Source organism: Oncorhynchus mykiss, chromosome 18 (assembly GCF_013265735.2).
Source record: "Oncorhynchus mykiss isolate Arlee chromosome 18, USDA_OmykA_1.1, whole genome shotgun sequence".
Classification (NCBI taxonomy): Eukaryota; Metazoa; Chordata; class Actinopteri; order Salmoniformes; family Salmonidae; genus Oncorhynchus; species Oncorhynchus mykiss.
The window spans coordinates 71,537,561-71,562,560 of record NC_048582.1 but is presented as its reverse complement, the minus strand read 5'-3'; the positions used below and the strand labels follow the sequence as shown (position 1 = coordinate 71,562,560).

General features: G+C 51.4%; 1 protein-coding gene across 1 annotated transcript in view; it reads left to right on the top strand.

Moving 5' to 3' along the window:
- The window catches only part of LOC110518582 (CUB and sushi domain-containing protein 2-like), a 458,013-nt gene that overhangs the window by 216,981 nt on the left and 216,032 nt on the right, over positions 1–25,000 (top strand). The window contains exons 30-32 of the mRNA XM_036953653.1: positions 1–194; positions 12,198–12,386; positions 24,908–25,000. The exon at positions 1–194 is cut by the window's left edge and continues 16 nt beyond it; the exon at positions 24,908–25,000 is cut by the window's right edge and continues 85 nt beyond it. Of these exons, the coding sequence (XP_036809548.1) occupies positions 1–194; positions 12,198–12,386; positions 24,908–25,000 (476 nt within the window). The remainder of the gene's footprint in view (positions 195–12,197; positions 12,387–24,907) is intronic.

The following is a 25,000-nucleotide window of genomic DNA, read 5'->3' as shown; positions in this document are numbered from 1 at the left end:
CTTAAACTTCACCACCGAGGCTAACCATGACTTCCTGGAGATTCGGAACGGGCCCCTGGATACCAGCACTGTGATTGGTCGATTTAGTGGACAGGAAGTCCCGCCCTCCCTTCTCACCACCTCCCACGAGACCACAGTGTATTTCCATAGCGACCACTCCCAGAACAGGCCAGGCTTCAGGTTTGAGTACCAGGGTAAGAGATTGATGAAGATACTGTAATGGAATGGATGCTAATACATTTCATGTTGATTTTCAATAGACAGGTCCCATCCATAATTCAGAATTTAGCCTGTTTTTCCCCACGGTTTGGAGATGAGGCACACTGCCGTCTGAAAACATCTCACTAAACTAAACGTGGAGTGAACTATTCCTGTGAAAACGACAACAAGATATCTCTCCACCTGTCTGACTCATTTTGTCCCTGGATATATTTTTATTGACCACATTCCTCCACAAAGATGTCATCAGAGAATAAACAGTCACCTAACTCGTAAACGCAAAATGATGAATCTGAATCCATGGATTTGTCTGTGTTGCGTTACACCAGTAGTATTTCACTGATCTTGGATGTAAACCTGTCATAGGCTTAAAACACATAAAAGACACGCCCTCGTACACTTACCCTCGCCTTATGCCCTTGGGGGAATCCCCGTCGCCATCTTGGAGTGCGGTCCAAATGATTAGCCAAGCAAGGGAAGTTTACAACGTCAGTCCCTCAGCCCTCGTTTTTTAGCCTGCTTTGTGAGTGTACAGTAACGTTCACTCCGGGGCCATGAAACGCTGCATTATTCAATTCATGAAGATTGTTCATCCGCTAAGAAAAGTCAGCGATAACTAAATAAAAACAACATCAATGGAGAAGTCAACATACAGGTGTAAGTAAAACAAACACGTTGGAAATTGTTCTACTACAAGACGACACAAACACGTCTCGTAAAAAGTAAGTGTGTTTTTGTTTGATTATCTTTTGGAAATTGTAGAAATAGAAAACAGAAACCCCTCCCTCCTCTCTCCACCCCAGAAAACAGAAACCCCTCCCTCCTCTCTCTACCCCAGAAGACAGAAACCCCTCCCTCCTCTCTCCACCCCAGAAAACAGAAACCCCTCCCTCCTCTCTCTACCCCAGAAGACAAAAACCCCTCCCTCCTCTCTCTACCCCAGAAGACAGAAACCCCTCCCTCCTCTCTCTACCCCAGAAGACAGAAACCCCCCCCTCCTCTCTCTACCCCAGAAGACAGAAACCCCTCCCTCCTCTCTCCACCCCAGAAAACAGAAACCCCTCCCTCCTCTCTCCACCCCAGAAGACAGAAACCCCTCCCTCCTCTCTCCCCCAGAAGACAGAAACCCCTCCCTCCTCTCTCCACCCCAGAAGACAGAAACCCCTCCCTCCTCTCTCCACCCCAGAAGACAGAAACCCCTCCCTCCTCTCTCCACCCTAGAAGACAGAAACCCCTCCCTCCTCTCTCCCCCAGAAGACAGAAACCCCTCCCTCCTCTCTCCACCCTACAAGACAGAAACCCCTCCCTCCTCTCTCCCCCAGAAGACAGAAACCCCTCCCTCCTCTCTCCACCCCAGAAGACAGAAACCCCTCCCTCCTCTCTCCACCCCAGAAGACAGAAACCCCTCCCTCCTCTCTCCACCCCAGAAGACAGAAACCCCTCCCTCCTCTCTCCACCCCAGAAGACAGAAACCCCTCCCTCCTCTCTCCACCCCAGAAAACAGAAACCCCTCCCTCCTCTCTCCACCCCAGAAGACAGAAACCCCTCCCTCCTCTCTCCACCCCAGAAGACAGAAACCCCTCCCTCCTCTCTCCACCCTAGAAGACAGAAACCCCTCCCTCCTCTCTCCCCCAGAAGACAGAAACTCCTCTCTCCACCCCAGAAGACAGAAATCCCTCCCTCCCCTCTCCACCCCAGAAAACCCTCCCTCCTTTCTCCACCCCAGAAGACAGAAACCGTTCCCTCCTCTCTCCACCCCAGAAGGCAGAAACCCCTCCCTCCCCTCTCCACCCCAGAGAACCCTCCCTCCTCTCTCCTCCCCAGAAGACAGAAACCCCTCCCTCCTCTCTCCACCCCAGAAGACAGAAACCCCTCCCTCCTCTCTCCACCCCAGAAGACAGAAACCCCTCCCTCCTCTCTCCACCCCAGAAGGCAGAAACCCCTCCGTCCTCTCTCCACCCCAGAAAACAGAAACCCCTCCCTCCTCTCTCCACCCCAGAAAACAGAAACCCCTCCCTCCTCTCTCCACCCCAGAAAACAGAAACCCCTCCCTCCTCTCTCCACCCCAGAAAACAGAAACCCCTCCCTCCTCTCTCCACCCCAGAAGACAGAAACCCCTCCCTCCTCTCTCCACCCCAGAAGGCAGAAACCCCTCCCTCCTCTCTCTACCCCAGAAAATAGAAACCCCTCCCTCCTCTCTACACCCCAGAAAACAGAAACCCCTCCCTCCTCTCTCCACCCCAGAAAACAGAAACCCCTCCCTCTTCTCTCCACCCCAGAAAACAGAACCCCCTCCCTCCTCTCTCCATTCCGGAACACAGAAACCCCTCCCTCCTCTCTCCACCCCAGAAAACAGAAACCCCTCCCTCCTCTCTCCACCCCAGAAAACAGAAACCCCTCCCTCCTCTCTCCACCCCAGAAAACAGACACCCCTCCCTCCTCTCTCCACCCCAGAAAACAGAAACCCCTCCCTCTTCTCTCCACCCCAGAAAACAGAACCCCCTCCCTCCTCTCTCCACCCCAGAAAACAGAACCCCCTCCCTCCTCTCTCCACCCCAGAAGGCAGAAACCCCTCCGTCCTCTCTCTACCCCAGAAACCCCTCCCTCCTCTCTCCACCCCAGAAAACAGAAAGGAAAAAAACGTTATCTGCAGAGCTACGGCACAAAGGTGCTTAACTTGATGTTGTGATTCGGTGAATGAGCGGTAAATTGGAAGGTGGCTTCTATCTGGCATCTCCAGAATGATGGGCATATTATCATGTACAATAAAACATTATATTTAGAAATGCCCCATTTTGCATTTTGCTTTTGTATCCAATGAAAAAATGAACAGTTTGATGACTGCATCAAACTCAGGAACTCGCTGAAGAACCCAATTCGGCATATTTTTTCACTTTTTCTGTCCCAAGAATACCTTTATGATTGAAGAGAAACTGAGAGATGAAGGGAGAGAGAGGGAGGATAAAAGACAGAAAGAGTGTGAGCGAGGTAGAGAGAGAGAAAGTAAGAGAGGGAGGGATAGAGATGGGAGAGTGGAAATGAAGTCATTTCACTCTGATGCTGCAAATGTCTGGGTAGAATACTCAGACATCCTGATAAATTAGTTACAGCCTCACAGCGATGTGTTACTGGATCTGGGATCGGGATTGCAGACAAACCCAGACATCTACTACACTGTCCTCTAATGGAGGAGGACATTCCGTGTCTACTACACTGTCCTCTAATGGAGGAGGACATTCCGTGTCTACCACACTGTCCTCTAATGGAGGAGGCCATTCCGTGTCTACTACACTGTCCTCTAATGGAGGAGGACATTCCGTGTCTACCACACTGTCCTCTAATGGAGGAGGCCATTCCGTGTCTACCACACTGTCCTCTAATGGAGGAGGCCATTCCGTGTCTACCACACTGTCCTCTAATGGAGGAGGCCATGCTGTGTCTACTACACTGTCCTCTAATGGAGGAGGCCATTCCGTGTCTACCACACTGTCCTCTAATGGAGGAGGCCATTCCGTGTCTACCACACTGTCCTCTAATGGAGGAGGCCATGCAGTGTCTACTACACTGTCCTCTAATGGAGGAGGCCATTCCGTGTCTACCACACTGTCCTCTAATGGAGGAGGCCATTCCGTGTCTACCACACTGTCCTCTAATGGAGGAGGCCATGCTGTGTCTACTACACTGTCCTCTAATGGAGGAGGCCATTCCGTGTCTACTACACTGTCCTCTAATGGAGGAGGACATTCCGTGTCTACCACACTGTCCTCTAATGGAGGAGGCCATTATGTGTCTACTACACTGTCCTCTAATGGAGGAGGCCATTCCGTGTCTACTACACTGTCCTCTAATGGAGGAGGCCATTCCGTGTCTACTACACTGTCCTCTAATGGAGGAGGCCATGCTGTGTCTACTGCACTGTCCTCAAATGGAGGAGGCCATTCCATGTCTACTACACTGTCTTCTAATGGAGGAGGCCATTCCGTGTCTACCACACTGTCTGCCAATGGAGGAGGCCATTCCGTGTCTACCACACTGTCCTCTAATGGAGGAGGCCATGCTGTGTCTACTACACTGTCCTCTAATGGAGGAGGCCATTCCGTGTCTACTACACTGTCCTCTAATGGAGGAGGACGTTCCGTGTCTACCACACTGTCCTCTAATGGAGGAGGCCATTATGTGTCTACTACACTGTCCTCTAATGGAGGAGGACATTCCGTGTCTACCACACTGTCCTCTAATGGAGGAGGCCATTATGTGTCTACTACACTGTCCTCTAATGGAGAAGGCCATTCCGTGTCTACTACACTGTCCTCTAATGGAGGAGGCCATTCCGTGTCTACCACACTGTCTGCCAATGGAGGAGGCCATTCCATGTCTACTACACTGTCCTCTAATGGAGGAGGCCATGCTGTGTCTACTGCACTGTCCTCAAATGGAGGAGGCCATTCCGTGTCTACTACACTGTCCTCTAATGGAGGAGGACGTTCTGTGTCTACCACACTGTCTGCCAATGGAGGAGGCCATTCCATGTCTACTACACTGTCCTCTAATGAAGGAGGCCATTCCGTGTCTACCACACTGTCTGCCAATGGAGGAGGCCATTCCATGTCTACTACACTGTCCTCTAATGGAGGAGGCCATTCCGTGTCTACCACACTGTCTACTAATGGAGGAGGCCATTCCATGTCTACTACACTGTCCTCTAATGAAGGAGGCCATTCCGTGTCTACTACACTGTCCTCTAATGGAGGAGGCCATTCCGTGTCTACCACACTGTCCTCTAATGGAGGAGGCCATTCCGTGTCTACTACACTGTCCTCTAATGGAGGAGGACATTCCGTGTCTACCACACTGTCCTCTAATGGAGGAGACCATTCCGTGTCTACCACACTGTCCTCTAATGGAGGAGGCCATTCCGTGTCTACCACACTGTCCTCTAATGGAGGAGGCCATGCTGTGTCTACTACACTGTCCTCTAATGGAGGAGGCCATTCCGTGTCTACCACACTGTCCTCTAATGGAGGAGGCCATTCCGTGTCTACCACACTGTCCTCTAATGGAGGAGGCCATGCTGTGTCTACTACACTGTCCTCTAATGGAGGAGGCCATTCCGTGTCTACTACACTGTCCTCTAATGGAGGAGGACATTCCGTGTCTACCACACTGTCCTCTAATGGAGGAGGCCATTATGTGTCTACTACACTGTCCTCTAATGGAGGAGGCCATTCCGTGTCTACTACACTGTCCTCTAATGGAGGAGGCCATTCCGTGTCTACTACACTGTCCTCTAATGGAGGAGGCCATGCTGTGTCTACTGCACTGTCCTCAAATGGAGGAGGCCATTCCGTGTCTACTACACTGTCCTCTAATGGAGGAGGCCATTCCGTGTCTACCACACTGTCTGCCAATGGAGGAGGCCATTCCGTGTCTACCACACTGTCCTCTAATGGAGGAGGCCATGCTGTGTCTACTACACTGTCCTCTAATGGAGGAGGCCATTCCGTGTCTACTACACTGTCCTCTAATGGAGGAGGACGTTCCGTGTCTACCACACTGTCCTCTAATGGAGGAGGCCATTATGTGTCTACTACACTGTCCTCTAATGGAGGAGGACATTCCGTGTCTACCACACTGTCCTCTAATGGAGGAGGCCATTATGTGTCTACTACACTGTCCTCTAATGGAGAAGGCCATTCCGTGTCTACTACACTGTCCTCTAATGGAGGAGGCCATTCCGTGTCTACCACACTGTCTGCCAATGGAGGAGGCCATTCCATGTCTACTACACTGTCCTCTAATGGAGGAGGCCATGCTGTGTCTACTGCACTGTCCTCAAATGGAGGAGGCCATTCCGTGTCTACTACACTGTCCTCTAATGGAGGAGGACGTTCTGTGTCTACCACACTGTCTGCCAATGGAGGAGGCCATTCCATGTCTACTACACTGTCCTCTAATGAAGGAGGCCATTCCGTGTCTACCACACTGTCTGTCAATGGAGGAGGCCATTCCATGTCTACTACACTGTCCTCTAATGGAGGAGGCCATTCCGTGTCTACCACACTGTCTACTAATGGAGGAGGCCATTCCATGTCTACTACACTGTCCTCTAATGAAGGAGGCCATTCCGTGTCTACTACACTGTCCTCTAATGGAGGAGGCCATTCCGTGTCTACCACACTGTCCTCTAATGGAGGAGGCCATGCTGTGTCTACTACACTGTCCTCTAATGGAGGAGGCCATTCCGTGTCTACTACACTGTCTTCTAATGGAGGAGGACATTCCGTGTCTACCACACTGTCCTCTAATGGAGGAGGCCATTATGTGTCTACTACACTGTCCTCTAATGGAGAAGGCCATTCCGTGTCTACTACACTGTCCTCTAATGGAGGAGGCCATGCTGTGTCTACTGCACTGTCCTCAAATGGAGGAGGCCATTCCGTGTCTACCACACTGTCCTCTAATGGAGGAGGCCATTCCGTGTCTACCACACTGTCTGCCAATGGAGGAGGCCATTCCATGTGTACTACACTGTCCTCTAATGGAGGAGGCCATTCCGTGTCTACCACACTGTCTACTAATGGAGGAGGCCATTCCATGTCTACTACACTGTCCTCTAATGAAGGAGGCCATTCCGTGTCTACTACACTGTCCTCTAATGGAGGAGGCCATTCCGTGTCTACCACACTGTCTGCCAATGGAGGAGGCCATTCCATGTCTACTACACTGTCCTCTAATGGAGGAGGACATTCCGTGTCTACCACACTGTCCTCTAATGGAGGAGGCCATTATGTGTCTACTACACTGTCCTCTAATGGAGAAGGCCATTCCGTGTCTACTACACTGTCCTCTAATGGAGGAGGCCATTCCGTGTCTACCACACTGTCTGCCAATGGAGGAGGCCATTCCATGTCTACTACACTGTCCTCTAATGGAGGAGGCCATGCTGTGTCTACTGCACTGTCCTCAAATGGAGGAGGCCATTCCGTGTCTACTACACTGTCCTCTAATGGAGGAGGACGTTCTGTGTCTACCACACTGTCTGCCAATGGAGGAGGCCATTCCATGTCTACTACACTGTCCTCTAATGAAGGAGGCCATTCCGTGTCTACCACACTGTCTGTCAATGGAGGAGGCCATTCCATGTCTACTACACTGTCCTCTAATGGAGGAGGCCATTCCGTGTCTACCACACTGTCTACTAATGGAGGAGGCCATTCCATGTCTACTACACTGTCCTCTAATGAAGGAGGCCATTCCGTGTCTACTACACTGTCCTCTAATGGAGGAGGCCATTCCGTGTCTACCACACTGTCCTCTAATGGAGGAGGCCATGCTGTGTCTACTACACTGTCCTCTAATGGAGGAGGCCATTCCGTGTCTACTACACTGTCTTCTAATGGAGGAGGACATTCCGTGTCTACCACACTGTCCTCTAATGGAGGAGGCCATTATGTGTCTACTACACTGTCCTCTAATGGAGAAGGCCATTCCGTGTCTACTACACTGTCCTCTAATGGAGGAGGCCATGCTGTGTCTACTGCACTGTCCTCAAATGGAGGAGGCCATTCCGTGTCTACCACACTGTCCTCTAATGGAGGAGGCCATTCCGTGTCTACCACACTGTCTGCCAATGGAGGAGGCCATTCCATGTGTACTACACTGTCCTCTAATGGAGGAGGCCATTCCGTGTCTACCACACTGTCTACTAATGGAGGAGGCCATTCCATGTCTACTACACTGTCCTCTAATGAAGGAGGCCATTCCGTGTCTACTACACTGTCCTCTAATGGAGGAGGCCATTCCGTGTCTACCACACTGTCTGCCAATGGAGGAGGCCATTCCATGTCTACTACACTGTCCTCTAATGGAGGAGGACATTCCGTGTCTACCACACTGTCCTCTAATGGAGGAGGCCATTATGTGTCTACTACACTGTCCTCTAATGGAGAAGGCCATTCCGTGTCTACTACACTGTCCTCTAATGGAGGAGGCCATTCCGTGTCTACCACACTGTCTGCCAATGGAGGAGGCCATTCCATGTCTACTACACTGTCCTCTAATGGAGGAGGCCATGCTGTGTCTACTGCACTGTCCTCAAATGGAGGAGGCCATTCCGTGTCTACTACACTGTCCTCTAATGGAGGAGGACGTTCTGTGTCTACCACACTGTCTGCCAATGGAGGAGGCCATTCCATGTCTACTACACTGTCCTCTAATGAAGGAGGCCATTCCGTGTCTACCACACTGTCTGTCAATGGAGGAGGCCATTCCATGTCTACTACACTGTCCTCTAATGGAGGAGGCCATTCCGTGTCTACCACACTGTCTACTAATGGAGGAGGCCATTCCATGTCTACTACACTGTCCTCTAATGAAGGAGGCCATTCCGTGTCTACTACACTGTCCTCTAATGGAGGAGGCCATTCCGTGTCTACCACACTGTCCTCTAATGGAGGAGGCCATGCTGTGTCTACTACACTGTCCTCTAATGGAGGAGGCCATTCCGTGTCTACTACACTGTCTTCTAATGGAGGAGGACATTCCGTGTCTACCACACTGTCCTCTAACGGAGGAGGCCATTATGTGTCTACTACACTGTCCTCTAATGGAGAAGGCCATTCCGTGTCTACTACACTGTCCTCTAATGGAGGAGGCCATGCTGTGTCTACTGCACTGTCCTCAAATGGAGGAGGCCATTCCGTGTCTACCACACTGTCCTCTAATGGAGGAGGCCATTCCGTGTCTACCACACTGTCTGCCAATGGAGGAGGCCATTCCATGTGTACTACACTGTCCTCTAATGGAGGAGGCCATTCCGTGTCTACCACACTGTCTACTAATGGAGGAGGCCATTCCATGTCTACTACACTGTCCTCTAATGAAGGAGGCCATTCCGTGTCTACTACACTGTCCTCTAATGGAGGAGGCCATTCCGTGTCTACCACACTGTCTACTAATGGAGGAGGCCATTCCATGTCTACTACACTGTCCTCTAATGAAGGAGGCCATTCCGTGTCTACTACACTGTCCTCTAATGGAGGAGGCCATTTTGTGTCTACTACACTGTCCTCTAATGGAGGAGGCCATGCTGTGTCTACTACACTGTCTACTAATGGAGGAGGCCATGCTGTGTCTACTACACTGTCCACCAACGGAAGAGGCCATGCTGTGTCTACCACACTGTCTACTAATGAAGGAGGCCATTCCGTGTCTACTACACTGTCCACCAACGGAAGAGGCCATGCTGTGTCTACCACACTGTCTACTAATGGAGGAGGCCATTCCGTGTCTACTACACTGTCTACTAATGGAGGAGGCCATTCCGTGTCTACTACACTGTCCACCAACGAAGGAGGCCATGCTGTGTCTACTACACTGTCCTCTAATGGAGGAGGCCATGCTGTGTCTACTACACTGTCCTCTAATGGAGGAGGCCATTCCGTGTCTACTACACTGTCTACTAATGGAGGAGGTCATTCCGTGTCTACTACACTGTCCACCAACGAAGGAGGCCATGCTGTGTCTACTACACTGCCTACTAATGGAGGAGGCCATGCTGTGTCTACTACACTGTCCTCTAATGGAGGAGGCCATTCCGTGTCTACTACACTGTCTTCTAATGGAGGAGGACATTCCATGTCTACTACACTGTCTTCTAATGGAGGAGGCCATTCCATGTCATTCTCAGTAAACAACATTCTCATGAACGAAGTGTTTCCTTCTGTTGTCTATGTCTGTCTCACAACATAATGCATAATGCTCAGCCTCTTTCTGGTTCTGTATTGATGGCACCTCTTCCTAGTTCTGTATTGATGGTACCTCTTCCTGGTTCTGTATTGATGGCACCTCTTCCTGGTTCTGTATTGATGGTACCTCTTCCTGGTTCTGTATTGATGGCACCTCTTCCTGGTTCTGTATTGATGGTACCTCTTCCTGGTTCTGTATTGATGGCACCTCTTCCTGGTTCTGTATTGATGGCACCTCTTCCTGGTTCTGTATTGATGGCACCTCTTCCTGGTTCTGTATTGATGTCTCTGTTTCTGTCTCTCTCTCTGTTTGTCTCTCTCTCTGTTTCTGTCTCTCTCTCTGTTTCTGTCTCTCTCTCTGTTTCTGTCTCTCTCTCTGTTTCTGTCTCTCTCTCTGTTTCTGTCTCTCTCTCTGTTTCTGTCTCTCTCTCTGTTTCTGTCTCTCTCTCTGTTTCTGTCTCTCTCTCTGTTTCTGTCTCTCTCTCTGTTTCTGTCTCTCTCTCTGTTTCTGTCTCTCTCTCTGTTTCTGTCTCTCTCTCTGTTTCTGTCTCTCTCTGTTTCTGTCTCTCTCTCTGTTTCTGTCTCTCCCTCTTTTTTCTGTCTCTCTCTCCCATCTCTATCCCTCCCTCTGTTTCTGTCTCTCTCTCCCATCTCTAACCCTCACTCTTCCCTCTGTTTCTGTCTCTCTCTCCCATCTCTCTCCCTCCCTCTTCCCTCTGTCTCTCTCTCCGATCTCTATCCCTCCCTCTTCCCTCTGTCTCTCTCTCCCATCTCTATCCCTCCCTCTGTTTCTGTCTCTCTCTCCCATCTCTATCCCTCCCTCTGTTTCTGTCTCTCTCTCCCATCTCTATCCCTCCCTCTGTTTCTGTCTCTCTCTCCCATCTCTATCCCTCCATATTCTCTGTGTCTCTCTCTCCCATCTCTATCCATCCCTCTTCCCTCTGTCTCTCTCTCTCCCATCTCTATCCCTCCCTCTGTCTCTCTCTCCCATCTCTATCCATCCCTCTTCCCTCTGTCTCTCTCTCTCCCATCTCTATCCCTCCCCCTTCCCTCTGTCTCTCTCCCATCTCTATCCCTCCCTCTGTTTCTGTCTCTCTCTCCCATCTCTATCCCTCCCTATTCTCTGTCTCTCTCTCCCATCTCTATCCATCCCTCTTCCCTCTGTCTCTCTCTCTCCCATCTCTATCCCTCCCTCTGTCTCTCTCTCCCATCTCTATCCATCCCTCTTCCCTCTGTCTCTCTCTCTCCCATCTCTATCCCTCCCTCTTCCCTCTGTCTCTCTCCCATCTCTATCCCTCCCTCTGTTTCTGTCTCTCTCTCCCATCTCTATCCCTCTCTTTTCCCTCTGTCTCTCTCTCATCTCTATCCCTCTCTCTTTCCTCTGTCTCTCTCCCATCTCTATCCCTCCCTCTTCCCTCTGTCTCTCTCTCTCATCTCTATCCCTCTCTTTTCCCTCTGTCTCTCTCTCATCTCTATCCCTCTCTCTTTCCTCTGTCTCTCTCCCATCTCTATCCCTCCCTCTGTTTCTGTCTCTCTCTCCCATCTCTATCCCTCTCTGTTCCCTCTGTCTCTCTCTCATCTCTATCCCTCTCTCTTTCCTCTGTCCCTCTCCCATCTCTATCCCTCTCTTTTCCCTCTGTCTCTCTCTCATCTCTATCCCTCTCTCTTTCCTCTGTCTCTCTCTCCCATCTCTATCCCTCTCTTTTCCCTCTGTCTCTCTCTCCCATCTCTATCCCTCTCTTTTCCCTCTGTCTCTCTCTCATCTCTATCCCTCTCTCTTTCCTCTGTCTCTCTCTCCCATCTCTATCCCTCTCTTTTCCCTCTGTCTCTCTCTCATCTCTATCCCTCTCTATTTCCTCTGTCTCTCTCTCCCATCTCTATCCCTCTCTTTTCCCTCTGTCTCTCTCTCATCTCTATCCCTCTCTCTTTCCTCTGTCTCTCTCTCATCTCTATCCCTCTCTCTTCCCTCTGTCTCTCTCCCATCTCTATCCCTCCCTCTGTTTCTGTCTCTCTCTCCCATCTCTATCCCTCTCTTTTCCCTCTGTCTCTCTCTCATCTCTATCCCTCTCTCTTTCCTCTGTCTCTCTCCCATCTCTATCCCTCCCTCTTTCCTCTGTCTCTCTCCCATCTCTATCCCTCTCTCTTCCCTCTGTCTCTCTCTCTCATCTCTATCTCTCCCTCTTTCCTCTGTCTCTCTCCCATCTCTATTCCTCCCTCTTCCCTTCTCCCCAGCCTATGAGCTTAATGAGTGTCTGGACCCAGAGCCGTTCCGTTACGGCGTGGTGGTGGGGGCAGGCTACAACGTGGGCCAGTCCATTTCGTTCGAGTGCCTCCCCGGCTACCAGCTAATGGGACATTCCATCCTGACCTGCGAACACGGGACCACACGCAACTGGGACCGCCCCTTCCCTCGCTGTGAAGGTAACACACTACAGACTCTAATTCCGATTCGCTAGCGCCACCCGTAATAGCACCTCATTGGTCCAATTAATTCCTGTTCAACTTTGAAATGAACCAGTACTGGACTTAAGAGCTCTTCAGTGGAATCAATACCAAGAAGATAGGGAACAAGATGGAGATAGGGGAACAAGATGGAGAGAGGGGAACAAGATGGAGAGAGGGGAACAGGATGGAGAGAGGGGAACAAGATGGAGAGAGGGGAACAAGATGGAGAGAGGGAACTAGATGGAGAGAGGGAACAAGATGGAGAGAGGGGAACTAGATGGAGAGAGGGAACTAGATGGAGAGAGGGGAAAAAGATGGAGAGAGGGGAACAAGATGGAGAGAGGGGAACTAGATGGAGAGAGGGAACAAGATGGAGAGAGGGGAACAAGATGGAGAGAGGGGAACAAGGTGGAGAGAGGGGAACAAGATGGAGAGAGGGAACTAGATGGAGAGAGGGGAACAAGATGGAGAGAGGGAACAAGATGGAGAGAGGGGAACAAGATGGAGAGAGGGGAACAAGATGGAGAGAGGGGAACAAGATGGAGAGAGGGAACTAGATGGAGAGAGGGAACTAGATGGAGAGAGGGAACTAGATGGAGAGAGGGAACAAGATGGAGAGAGGGAACAAGATGGAGAGAGGGAACTAGATGGAGAGAGGGGAACAAGATGGAGAGAGGGGAACAAGATGGAGAGAGGGGAACAAGATGGAGAGAGGGGAACAAGATGGAGAGAGGGGAACAAGATGGAGAGAGGGGAACAAGATGGAGAGAGGGAACTAGATGGAGAGAGGGAACTAGATGGAGAGAGGGAACTAGATGGAGAGAGGGAACTAGATGGAGAGAGGGAACTAGATGGAGAGAGGGGAACTAGATGGAGAGAGGAGAACAAGATGGAGAGAGGGGAACAAGATGGAGAGAGGGGAACAAGATGGAGAGAGGGGAACAAGATGGAGAGAGGGAACTAGATGGAGAGAGGGAACTAGATGGAGAGAGGGGAACTAGATGGAGAGAGGGGAACAAGATGGAGAGAGGGAACTAGATGGAGAGAGGGAACAAGATGGAGAGAGGGGAACAGGGAGAGTGTGTGTGTGTGTGTGTGTGCGTGTGTGTGTGTGTGTGTGTGTGTGTGTGTGTGTGTGTGTGTGTCAGCATATGTGCATTTATGTACACACCCACATCTGTACTTGTGCTTTCCACATCCAAATCAAGCCAGGATGCACCAGCCCATCCCCAGCTCTCCTGCGAGGATCTCTGACTGTGAACGTAATTAACTTGGCTTTAATGTAAGGGATGTAAGAGTAGAGAGACAGAGAACTTCCACAAAGCTGTGAACGATCTGAGAGACAGGGCAAGGAGGGCATTCTACACCATCAAAAGGAAAATACAATTTGACATATCAATTAGGATCCCTTTTATGGTTGTGAGGTCTGGGGTCCGCTCACCAACCAAGAAATCACAAAATGGGACAAAGACCAAATTGAGACTGCAGAATTTTCCAAAAATATCCTCAGTGTACAACGTAAAACACCAATTAATGCATTAAGAGCAGAATTAGGCCGATACCCGCGAATTATCAAAATCTAGAAAAGAGCCGTTAAATTCTATAACCATGTAAATTCAAATCCAAATTCAAGTGTCCAATTTAAAGCAATTTATTTAATTCAAAACCAAAAGCTGAGCCTGAAAACAAAAACACACAAAAAAAATCCCAAAGTCAACTAAATTACTAATAAAGAAAGACAACAGAGCTGCACATATTCTCCTCCAAGAGATAAATTATTTGCAGAAATGACTAAATGTTTTCCAAATTGTATCTTAAATTGTATTAAAGCCCAGAGGAAAAAAGAAAAGCTCTTCCTCTCCTCTCTGCAGCAGATCTGAATAATAACATCTGCATAGCACACACTGTCTTTACTATCATTACCTGAAGACTTTTAGTTTTTATCAAAGATTCTCTGTAATTAGCATTTCGTGATTAACTAATCAAATGTAATGAACTAGGAAGTCGGGGCACCCGGGAAAATATTCAGATTACAAAGTTATAATTTTCCTAATATAACTTTTCAGATTCAGATATTTTATATCTGATCAATTAGTCTTCTGATTAATGACTTATTTATTTTACCTCACGTTAGTCTCATTCCAAACGTCGTAAATTGTTAGTTATCTGCACGAACCCACTATGAGTCATCCATCAATTGTCTTAAATCATTTATTTATGAACCTCCCCCTCGTCTCGACCCCACTGAACCCTTCGACAACATTCCGCTGAAAAGGCAGCGTGCAAAATTCAAAAATATTTTTTCACACACAAGAGAGAGAATGTCCTGATGAGGGAGGAAGACCTCCAGGCACAGAGAGAGAAATTAAAAATAAAGGAAAACTAAACAGATACAAAACAGATGTATTTACATATAGAGAAATACAAAGGGAGAGAGGAAGCTGGAGGAAACAGGTACAAAAGTATCTATATCCACATTAAAATGATTCATATATCGACATAACCTGAATGGCCGCTCAGCAAGGAAGAAGCCACTTCTCCAAAACCGGCCTAAAAAAGCCAGACTACGGTTTGCAACTGCACATGGGGACAAAGATCATACTTTTCTGAGAAATGTCCTCTGGTCTGATGAAACACAAATAGAACTGTTTGGCCATAATGACCATCGTTATGTTTGGAGGAAAAAGGGGGAAGCTTGCAAGCCGAAGAATACCATCCCAACCGTGAAGCACGGGGGTGGCAGCATCATGTTGTGGAGGTGCTTTGCTGCAGGAGGGACTGGTGAACTTCACAAAATAGATGGCATCATGAGGTAGGAAAATGATGTGGATATATTGAAGCAACATCTAAAGACATCAGTCAGGAAGTTAAAGCTTGGTCACAAATGGGTCTTCCAAATGGACAATGACCCCAAGCATACTTCTAAAGTTGTGGCAAAATGGTTTAATAAGGACAACAATGTCAAGGTATTGGAGTGGCCATCACAAAGACCTTAATCCTATAGAAAATCTGTGGGCAGAACTGAAAAAAGCGTGTGTGAGCAAGGAGGTACAAACCTTACTCAGTTACACCAGCTCTGTCAGGAGTAATGGGACAAAATTCACCAAACTTATTGTGGGAAGCTTGTGGAAGGCTATCCGAAACGTTTGACCCAAGTCAAACAATTTAAAGGCAATGCTACCAAATACTAATTGAGTGTATGTAAACTTCTGACCCACTGGGAATGTCATGAGAAAAAATTTAAAGCTGAAATAAATCATTCTTTCTACTATTATTCTGACACTTCACATTCTTAAAATAAAGTGGTGATCCTAACTGACATAAAACAGGGATTTTTTACTAGGATTAAATGTCAGGAATTGTGAAAAACTGAGTTTAAATGTATTTGGCTAGGGTGTATGTAAACTTCTGACTTCAACTGTATATAGAGACAGAGGAAGTGTTATAAAGAAAGACAGAGTCAAAGATATATATATATATATATGTATATGAGATTCTTAAAAGTAGCCACCCTAGCCGTCCTTGATGGCATCTTTGCACAGTCTTGGCATTCTCTTAACCAGCTTGTTGAGGTAGTCACCTGGAATTCATTTCAATTAGGAGGTGTGCCTTGTTAAAATGTAATTTGTGGAATATATTTCCTTCTTAATGCGTTTGAGCCAATCATTTGTGTTGTGACAAGGTAGGGGTGGTATACAGAAGATACCTCTACTGCAGAGGATAAGTTCATTAGAGTTACCAGCCTCAGAAATCGGCAACTAGCTGCTCCTCAGATTGCAGCCCAAATAAATGCTTCACGGAGTTCAAGTAACAGACACATCTCAGCATCAACTGTTCAGAGGAGACTGCGTGAATCAGGCCTTCGTGGTCGAACTGCTGCAAAGAAACCACTACTAAAGGACACCAATAAGAAGAGACTTGCTTAGGCCAAGAAACATGAGCAATGGACAATAGACAGGTGGAAAACTGTCCTTTGGCCTGATGAGTCCAAAGTGACGATTTTTGGTTCCCATGTCCTTTTGAGATGCAGAGTAGGTGAACAGATGATCTCCGCATGTGTGGAGATGTGTGTGTGTGACATGTGTGGTTCCCACCAATAAGAAGAAGAGACTTGTCCAAGAAACTTGAGCATGGAAAATAGAGCGGTGGAAATCTGTCCTGGTGTGATGAGATATTTGGTTCCAATCACTGTGTCTTTGTGAGACGCAGAGCAGGTGAATGGATGATCTCTGCATGATCTCTGCATGTTTGGTTGGAAGGAGGAGGTGTGATGGTGTTTTGCTGGTGACACTGTCTGTGATTTATTTAGAAGAAGTCAAGGGACACTTAACCAGCATGGCTACCATAGTATTCTGCAGCAATACGCCATCCCATCTGCTTAGTGGGACTATCATTTGTTTTTCAATAGGACAATAACCCAAAACACACCTCCAGGCTGTGTAAGGGCTATTTGACTAAGGAGGAGAGTGATGGAGTGCTGCATCAGATGACCTGGCCTCCACAATCACCCGACCTTAACCCAATTGAGATGGTTTGGGATGAGTTGGACCGCAGAGTGGAGGAAAAGCAGCCAACAAGTGCTCAGCATATGAGGGAACTCCTTCAAGACTGTTGGAAATGCATTCCAGGTGACTACCTCATGAAGCTGGTTGAGAGAATGCCAAGTTTGTGCAAAGCTGTCATCAAGGAAAAGGGTGGCTACTTTGAAGAATCTCAAATATAAAATATGTTTTAATTTGTTTAATACTTTTTTGGTTACTACATGACTCCATATTTGCCATTTCGTATTTTTGATGCCTTCACTATTATTCTACAATGTAGAAAACAGTCCAAATAAAGAAAACCCTTTGAATGAGTAGGTGTGTCCAAACCTTTGAATGAGTAGGTGTGTCCAAACCTTTGAATGAGTAGGTGTGTCCAAACCTTTGAATGAGTAGGTGTGTCCAAACCCCTTGAATGAGTAGGTGTGTCCAAACCTTTGAATGAGTAGGTGTGTCCAAACCCCTTGAATGAGTAGGTGTGTCCAAACCCCTTGAATGAGTAGGTGTGTCCAAACCCCTTGAATGAGGAGGTGTGTCCAAACCCCTTGAATGAGTAGGTGTGTCCAAACCTTTGAATGAGTAGGTGTGTCCAAACCTTTGAATGAGTAGGTGTGTCCAAACCTTTGACTGGCACCGAAGCTGCTCCTGAATAATATTATCATAAACTAAAACTATTTTGTAAGTTGTCTGTGATTCTATTCCTCCATTCCACTCAGGGTCTCTCCTCACCCAGCAGTCAGTGGGGTTTAGGAGGGACATTAGGAGAACATGTTAGTGAACGCGAGGAGGGGGTTCAACATCATTCAGCGTTGTTTCAGGACCGCCCGTGTGTTCTGGGGACATTTGAAACATCCATATAAATGCAAAGCACCCCCTTAGAGGGGTTTAGAAGACGTGTGTGTGTGTCTGGGGGGGGGGGGGGGGGGTGGAGGAGAAGGAGGGTTGAGGTGGAGGGAGGGGAAGGAGGGCCAATCGGTCAGTTAGTTGGGAAGGGGGACTATGAAGTCCCGGAGCAAATGCTCTGTCGTGTCCTCTACTCCTTCATCCCTCCATCCCTCCCTCCCTCCACAGCCCCATATATCCTGTACTCCTTCATCCTTCCCTCCCTCCCTCCCTCCCTCCCTCCCTCCCTCCCTCCCTCCCTCCACAGCCCCATATATCCTCTACACCTTCATCCCTCCCTCCCTCCACAGCCCCATATATCCTCTACTCCTCCCTCCCTCCCTCCCTCCACAGCCCCATATATCCTCTACACCTTCATCCCTCCCTCCCTCCACAGCCCCATATATCCTCTACTCCTTCATCCCTCCCTCCCTCCACAGCCTCATATATCCTCTACTCCTTCATCCCTCCCTCCCTCCACAGCCCCATATATCCTCTACTCCTTCATCCCTCCCTCCCTCCCTCCACAGCCCCATATATCATCTACTCCTCCCTCCCTCCCTCCCTCCCTCCACAGCCCCATATATCCTCTACACCTCCCTCCCTCCCTCCCTCCCTCCCTCCCTCCACAGCCCCACATATCCTCTACTCCTCCCTCCCTCCCTCCCTCCACAGCCCCATATATCCTCTACTCCTCCCTCCCTCCCTCCCTCCACAGCCCCATATATCCTCTACTCCTTCATCACTCCCTCCCTCTCTCCCTCCCTCCCTCCCTCCCTCCCTCCCTCCCTCCCTCCCTCCCTCCACAGCCCCATATATCCTCTACTCCTTCATCCCTCCCTCCCTCCACAGCCCCATATATCATCTACTCCTCCCTCCCTCCCTCCCTCCCTCCCTCCCTCCCTCCCTCCCTCCCTCCCTCCCTCCCTCCCTCCCTCCCTCCACAGCCCCATATATCCTCTACTCCTCCCTCCCTCCCTCCCTCCACAGCCCCATATATCATCTACTCCTCCCTCCCTCCCTCCCTCCCTCCCTCCCTCCCTCCCTCCCTCCCTCCCTCCCTCCCTCCCTCCCTCCCTCCCTCCCTCCCTCCCTCCCTCCCTCCCTCCCTCCCTCCACAGCCCCATATATCATCTACTCCTCCCTCCCTCCCTCCCTCCCTCCCTCCCTCCCTCCCTCCCTCCCTCCCTCCCTCCCTCCCTCCCTCCCTCCCTCCCTCCCTCCCTCCCTCCACAGCCCCATATATCATCTACTCCTCCCTCCCTCCCTCCCTCCCTCCCTCCCTCCCTCCCTCCCTCCCTCCCTCCCTCCCTCCCTCCCTCCCTCCCTCCCTCCCTCCACAGCCCCATATATCATCTACTCCTCCCTCCCTCCCTCCCTCCCTCCCTCCCTCCCCCTCCCTCCCTCCCTCCCTCCCCCCCTCCCTCCCTCCCTCCCTCCCTCCCTCCACAGCCCCATATATCTTCTACTCCTTCATCCCTCCCTCCCTCCCTCCACAGCCCCATATATCATCTACTCCTCCCTCCCTCCCTCCCTCCCTCCCTCCCTCCCTCCCTCCACAGCCCCATATATCCTCTACTCCTCCCTCCCTCCCTCCCTCCCTCCCTCCAAAGCCCCATATATCATCTACTCCTCCCTCCCTCCCTCCCTCCCTCCCTCCCTCCACAGCCCCATATATCCTCTACTCCTCCCTCCCTCCCTCCCTCCCTCCCTCCCTCCCTCCCTCCCTCCCTCCCTCCCTCCCTCCCTCCCTCCCTCCCTCCCTCCCTCCCTCCCTCCCTCCACAGCCCCATATATCCTCTACTCCTTCATCCCTCCCTCCCTCCCTCCCTCCCTCCCTCCCTCCCTCCCTCCCTCCCTCCCTCCCTCCCTCCCTCCCTCCCTCCACAGCCCCATATATCCTCTACTCCTCCCTCCCTCCCTCCCTCCCTCCACAGCCCCATATATCCTCTACTCCTCCCTCCCTCCCTCCCTCCACAGCCCCATATATCCTCTACTCCTTCATCCCTCCCTCCCTCCCTCCACAGCCCCATATATCCTCTACTCCTTCATCCCTCCCTCCCTCCCTCCACAGCCCCATATATCCTCTACTCCTCCCTCCCTCCCTCCCTCCACAGCCCCATATATCCTCTACTCCTCCCTCCCTCCCTCCCTCCCTCCACAGCCCCATATATCCTCTACTCCTTCATCCCTCCCTCCCTCCACAGCCCCATATATCCTCTACTCCTTCATCCCTCCCTCCCTCCACAGCCCCATATATCCTCTACACCTTCATCCCTCCCTCCCTCCACAGCCCCATATATCCTCTACACCTTCATCCCTCCCTCCCTCCACAGCCCCATATATCCTCTACTCCTTCATCCCTCCCTCCCTCCCTCCACAGCTCCATATATCCTCTACTCCTTCATCCCTCCCTCCCTCCACAGCCCCATATATCCTATACTCCTTCATCCCTCCCTCCCTCCCTCCCTCCCTCCACAGCCCCATATATCCTCTACTCCTTCATCCCTCCCTCCCTCCACAGTCCCATATATCCTCTACACCTTCATCCCTCCCTCCCTCCACAGCCCCATATATCCTATACTCCTTCATCCCTCCCTCCCTCCACAGCCCCATATATCCTCTACACCTTCATCCCTCCCTCCCTCCACAGCCCCATATATCCTCTACACCTTCATCCCTCCATCCCTCCACAGCCCCATATATCCTCTACTCCTTCATCCCTCCCTCCCTCCACAGCCCCATATATCATCTACTCCTTCATCCCTCCCTCCCTCCACAGCCCCATATATCCTCTACACCTTCATCCCTCCCTCCCTCCACAGCCCCATATATCCTCTACACCTTCATCCCTCCCTCCCTCCACAGCCCCATATATCCTCTACACCTTCATCCCTCCCTCCCTCCACAGCCCCATATATCCTCTACTCCTTCATCCCTCCCTCCCTCCACAGCCCCATATATCCTCTACTCCTTCATCCCTCCCTCCCTCCACAGCCCCATATATCATCTACTCCTTCATCCCTCCCTCCCTCCACAGCTCCATATATCCTCTACTCCTTCATCCCTCCCTCCCTCCACAGCCCCATATATCCTCTACTCCTTCATCCCTCCCTCCCTCCACAGCCCCATATATCCTCTACTCCTTCATCCCTCCCTCCCTCCCTCCACAGCCCCATATATCCTCTACTCCTCCCTCCCTCCCTCCCTCCCTCCCTCCCTCCCTCCCTCCCTCCCTCCCTCCCTCCCTCCCTCCCTCCCTCCCTCCCTCCCTCCCTCCCTCCCTCCCTCCCTCCCTCCACAGCCCCATATATCCTCTACACCTTCATCCCTCCCTCCCTCCACAGCTCCATATATCCTCTACTCCTCCCTCCCTCCCTCCCTCCACAGCCCCATATATCATCTACTCCTTCATCCCTCCCTCCCTCCCTCCACAGCCCCATATATCATCTACTCCTCCATCCCTCCCTCCCTCCCTCCCTCCACAGCCCCATATATCCTCTACACCTTCATCCCTCCCTCCCTCCACAGCCCCATATATCCTCTACTCCTCCCTCCCTCCCTCCCTCCACAGCCCCATATATCCTCTACACCTTCATCCCTCCCTCCCTCCACAGCCCCATATATCCTCTACACCTTCATCCCTCCCTCCCTCCACAGCCCCATATATCATCTACTCCTTCATCCCTCCCTCCCTCCCTCCACAGCCCCATATATCCTCTACACCTTCATCCCTCCCTCCCTCCCTCCACAGCCCCATATATCCTCTACTCCTCCATCCCTCCCTCCCTCCACAGCCCCATATATCCTCTACTCCTCCATCCCTCCCTCCCTCCCTCCCTCCCTCCCTCCACAGCCCCATATATCCTCTACTCCTTCATCCCTCCCTCCCTCCCTCCCTCCCTCCCTCCCTCCCTCCCTCCCTCCCTCCCTCCCTCCCTCCACAGCCCCATATATCCTCTACTCCTTCATCCCTCCCTCCCTTCACAGGCCCATATATCCTCTACTCCTTCATCCCTCCCTCCCTTCATCCCTCCCTCCCTCCCTCCACAGCCCCATATATCCTCTACACCTTCATCCCTCCCTCCCTCCACAGCCCCATATATCCTCTACTCCTTCATCCCTCCCTCCCTCCACAGCCCCATATATCCTCTACTCCTCCCTCCCTCCCTCCCTCCCTCCACAGCCCCATATATCCTATACTCCTTCATTCCTCCCTCCCTCCACAGCCCCATATATCCTCTACTCCTCCCTCCCTCCCTCCCTCCACAGCCCCATATATCCTCTACTCCTCCCTCCCTCCCTCCCTCCACAGCCCCATATATCCTCTACTCCTTCATCCCTCCCTCCCTTCACAGGCCCATATATCCTCTACTCCTTCATCCCTCCCTCCCTTCATCCCTCCCTCCCTCCCTCCAAAGCCCCATATATCCTCTACTCCTTCATCCCTCCCTCCCTCCCTCCACAGCCCCATATATCCTCTACTCCTCCATCCCTCCCTCCCTCCCTCCACAGCCCCATATATCATCTAATTCCTCCATCCCTCCCTCCCTCCCTCCACAGCCCCATATATCCTCTACTCCTTCATCCCTCCCTCCCTCCACAGCTCCATATATCATCTACTCCTTCATCCCTCCCTCCCTCCATAGCCCCATATATCATCTACTCATTCATCCCTCCCTCCCTCCCTCCACAGCCCCATATATCCTCTACTCCTCCCTCCCTCCCTCCACAGCCCCATATATCCTCTACTCCTTCATCCCTCCCTCCCTCCCTCCACAGCCCCATATATCCTCTACTCCTTCATCCCTCCCTCCCTCCATAGCCCCATATATCATCTACTCATTCATCCCTCCCTCCCTCCCTCCACAGCCCCATATATCCTCTACTCCTCCCTCCCTCCCTCCCTCCACAGCCCCATATATCCTCTACTCCTTCATCCCTCCCTCCCTCCACAGCCCCATATATCCTCTACTCCTTCATCCCTCCCTCCCTCCACAGCCCCATATATCATCTACTCCTTCATCCCTCCCTCCCTCCACAGCCCCATATATCCTCTACTCCTTCATCCCTCCCTTCCTCCCTCCACAGCCCCATATATCATCTACTCCTCCCTCCCTCCCTCCACAGCCCCATATACCCTCTACTCCTCCCTCCCTCCCTCCCTCCCTCCCTCCCTCCCTCCCTCCCTCCCTCCCTCCCTCCCTCCCTCCCTCCCTCCCTCCCTCCCTCCACAGCCCCATATATCCTCTACTCCTTCATCCCTCCCTCCCTCCCTCCCTTCCTCCCTCCCTCCCTCCCTCCCTCCCTCCCTCCCTCCCTCCCTCCCTCCCTCCCTCCCTCCCTCCCTCCCTCCCTCCCTCCCTCCCTCCCTCCCTCCCTCCCTCCCTCCACAGCCCCATATATCCTCTACTCCTTCATCCCTCCCTCCCTTCACAGGCCCATATATCCTCTACTCCTTCATCCCTCCCTCCCTTCATCCCTCCCTCCCTCCCTCCACAGCCCCATATATCCTCTACACCTTCATCCCTCCCTCACTCCACAGCCCCATATATCCTCTACTCCTTCATCCCTCCCTCCCTCCACAGCCCCATATATCCTCTACTCCTCCCTCCCTCCCTCCCTCCCTCCACAGCCCCATATATCCTATACTCCTTCATCCCTCCCTCCCTCCACAGCCCCATATATCCTCTACTCCTCCCTCCCTCCCTCCCTCCACAGCCCCATATATCCTCTACTCCTCCCTCCCTCCCTCCCTCCACAGCCCCATATATCCTCTACTCCTTCATCCCTCCCTCCCTTCACAGGCCCATATATCCTCTACTCCTTCATCCCGCCCTCCCTTCATCCCTCCCTCCCTCCCTCCACAGCCCCATATATCCTCTACTCCTCCCTCCCTCCCTCCCTCCACAGCCCCATATATCCTCTACTCCTCCATCCCTCCCTTCCTCCCTCCACAGCCCCATATATCATCTACTCCTCCATCCCTCCATCCCTCCCTCCACAGCCCCATATATCCTATACTCCTTCATCCCTCCCTCCCTCCACAGCTCCATATATCATCTACTCCTTCATCCCTCCCTCCCTCCATAGCCCCATATATCATCTACTCATTCATCCCTCCCTCCCTCCCTCCACAGCCCCATATATCCTCTACTCCTCCCTCCCTCCCTCCCTCCACAGCCCCATATATCCTCTACTCCTTCATCCCTCCCTCCCTCCCTCCACAGCCCCATATATCCTCTACTCCTTCATCCCTCCCTCCCTCCACAGCCCCATATATCCTCTACTCCTTCATCCCTCCCTCCCTCCACAGCCCCATATATCCTCTACTCCTTCATCCCTCCCTCCCTCCACAGCCCCATATATCATCTACTCCTTCATCCCTCCCTCCCTCCACAGCCCCATATATCCTCTACTCCTTCATCCCTCCCTCCCTCCCTCCACAGCCCCATATATCATCTACTCCTCCCTCCCTCCCTCCACAGCCCCATATATCCTCTACTCCTCCCTCCCTCCCTCCCTCCCTCCCTCCCTCCCTCCCTCCCTCCCTCCCTCCCTCCCTCCCTCCCTCCCTCCCTCCCTCCCTCCCTCCCTCCCTCCCTCCCTCCACAGCCCCATATATCCTCTACTCCTTCATCCCTCCCTCCCTCCCTCCACAGCCCCATATATCATCTACTCCTTCATCCCTCCATCCATAACTCCATTCCTCCCTCCCCAGCCTCCACTGGGACGGGGTTATGGCCTTATCTTCCTGGAACACTCCAACCGAGTCCTCACTCACTAACAGGCTTCCTGGGTAATCTTCAGCCCTGGTGTGTGTGTGTGTGTGTGTGTGTGTGTGTGTGTGTGTGTGTGTGTGTGTGTGTGTGTGTGTGTGTGTGTGTGTGTGTGTGTGTGTGAGACAGAGACAGAGCGAGAGACAGAGACAGAGAAGGAGACAGAGAGACAGAGAGAGAGACACAGAGAGGCAGAGACAGAGAATCATTTTTTCACTGATTCCCCTTGATAAAGACTTCTGTATGGTTTTATTCAGTCTGTGCTATTTATCCCCCCCCCCCCCCATCTCCCCAGTGCCCTGTGGGGGTAACATCACGTCAGACAACGGGACTATCTTCTCTCCTGGTTATCCGGAGGAGTACCCCAGCTCTGCTGACTGTAGCTGGC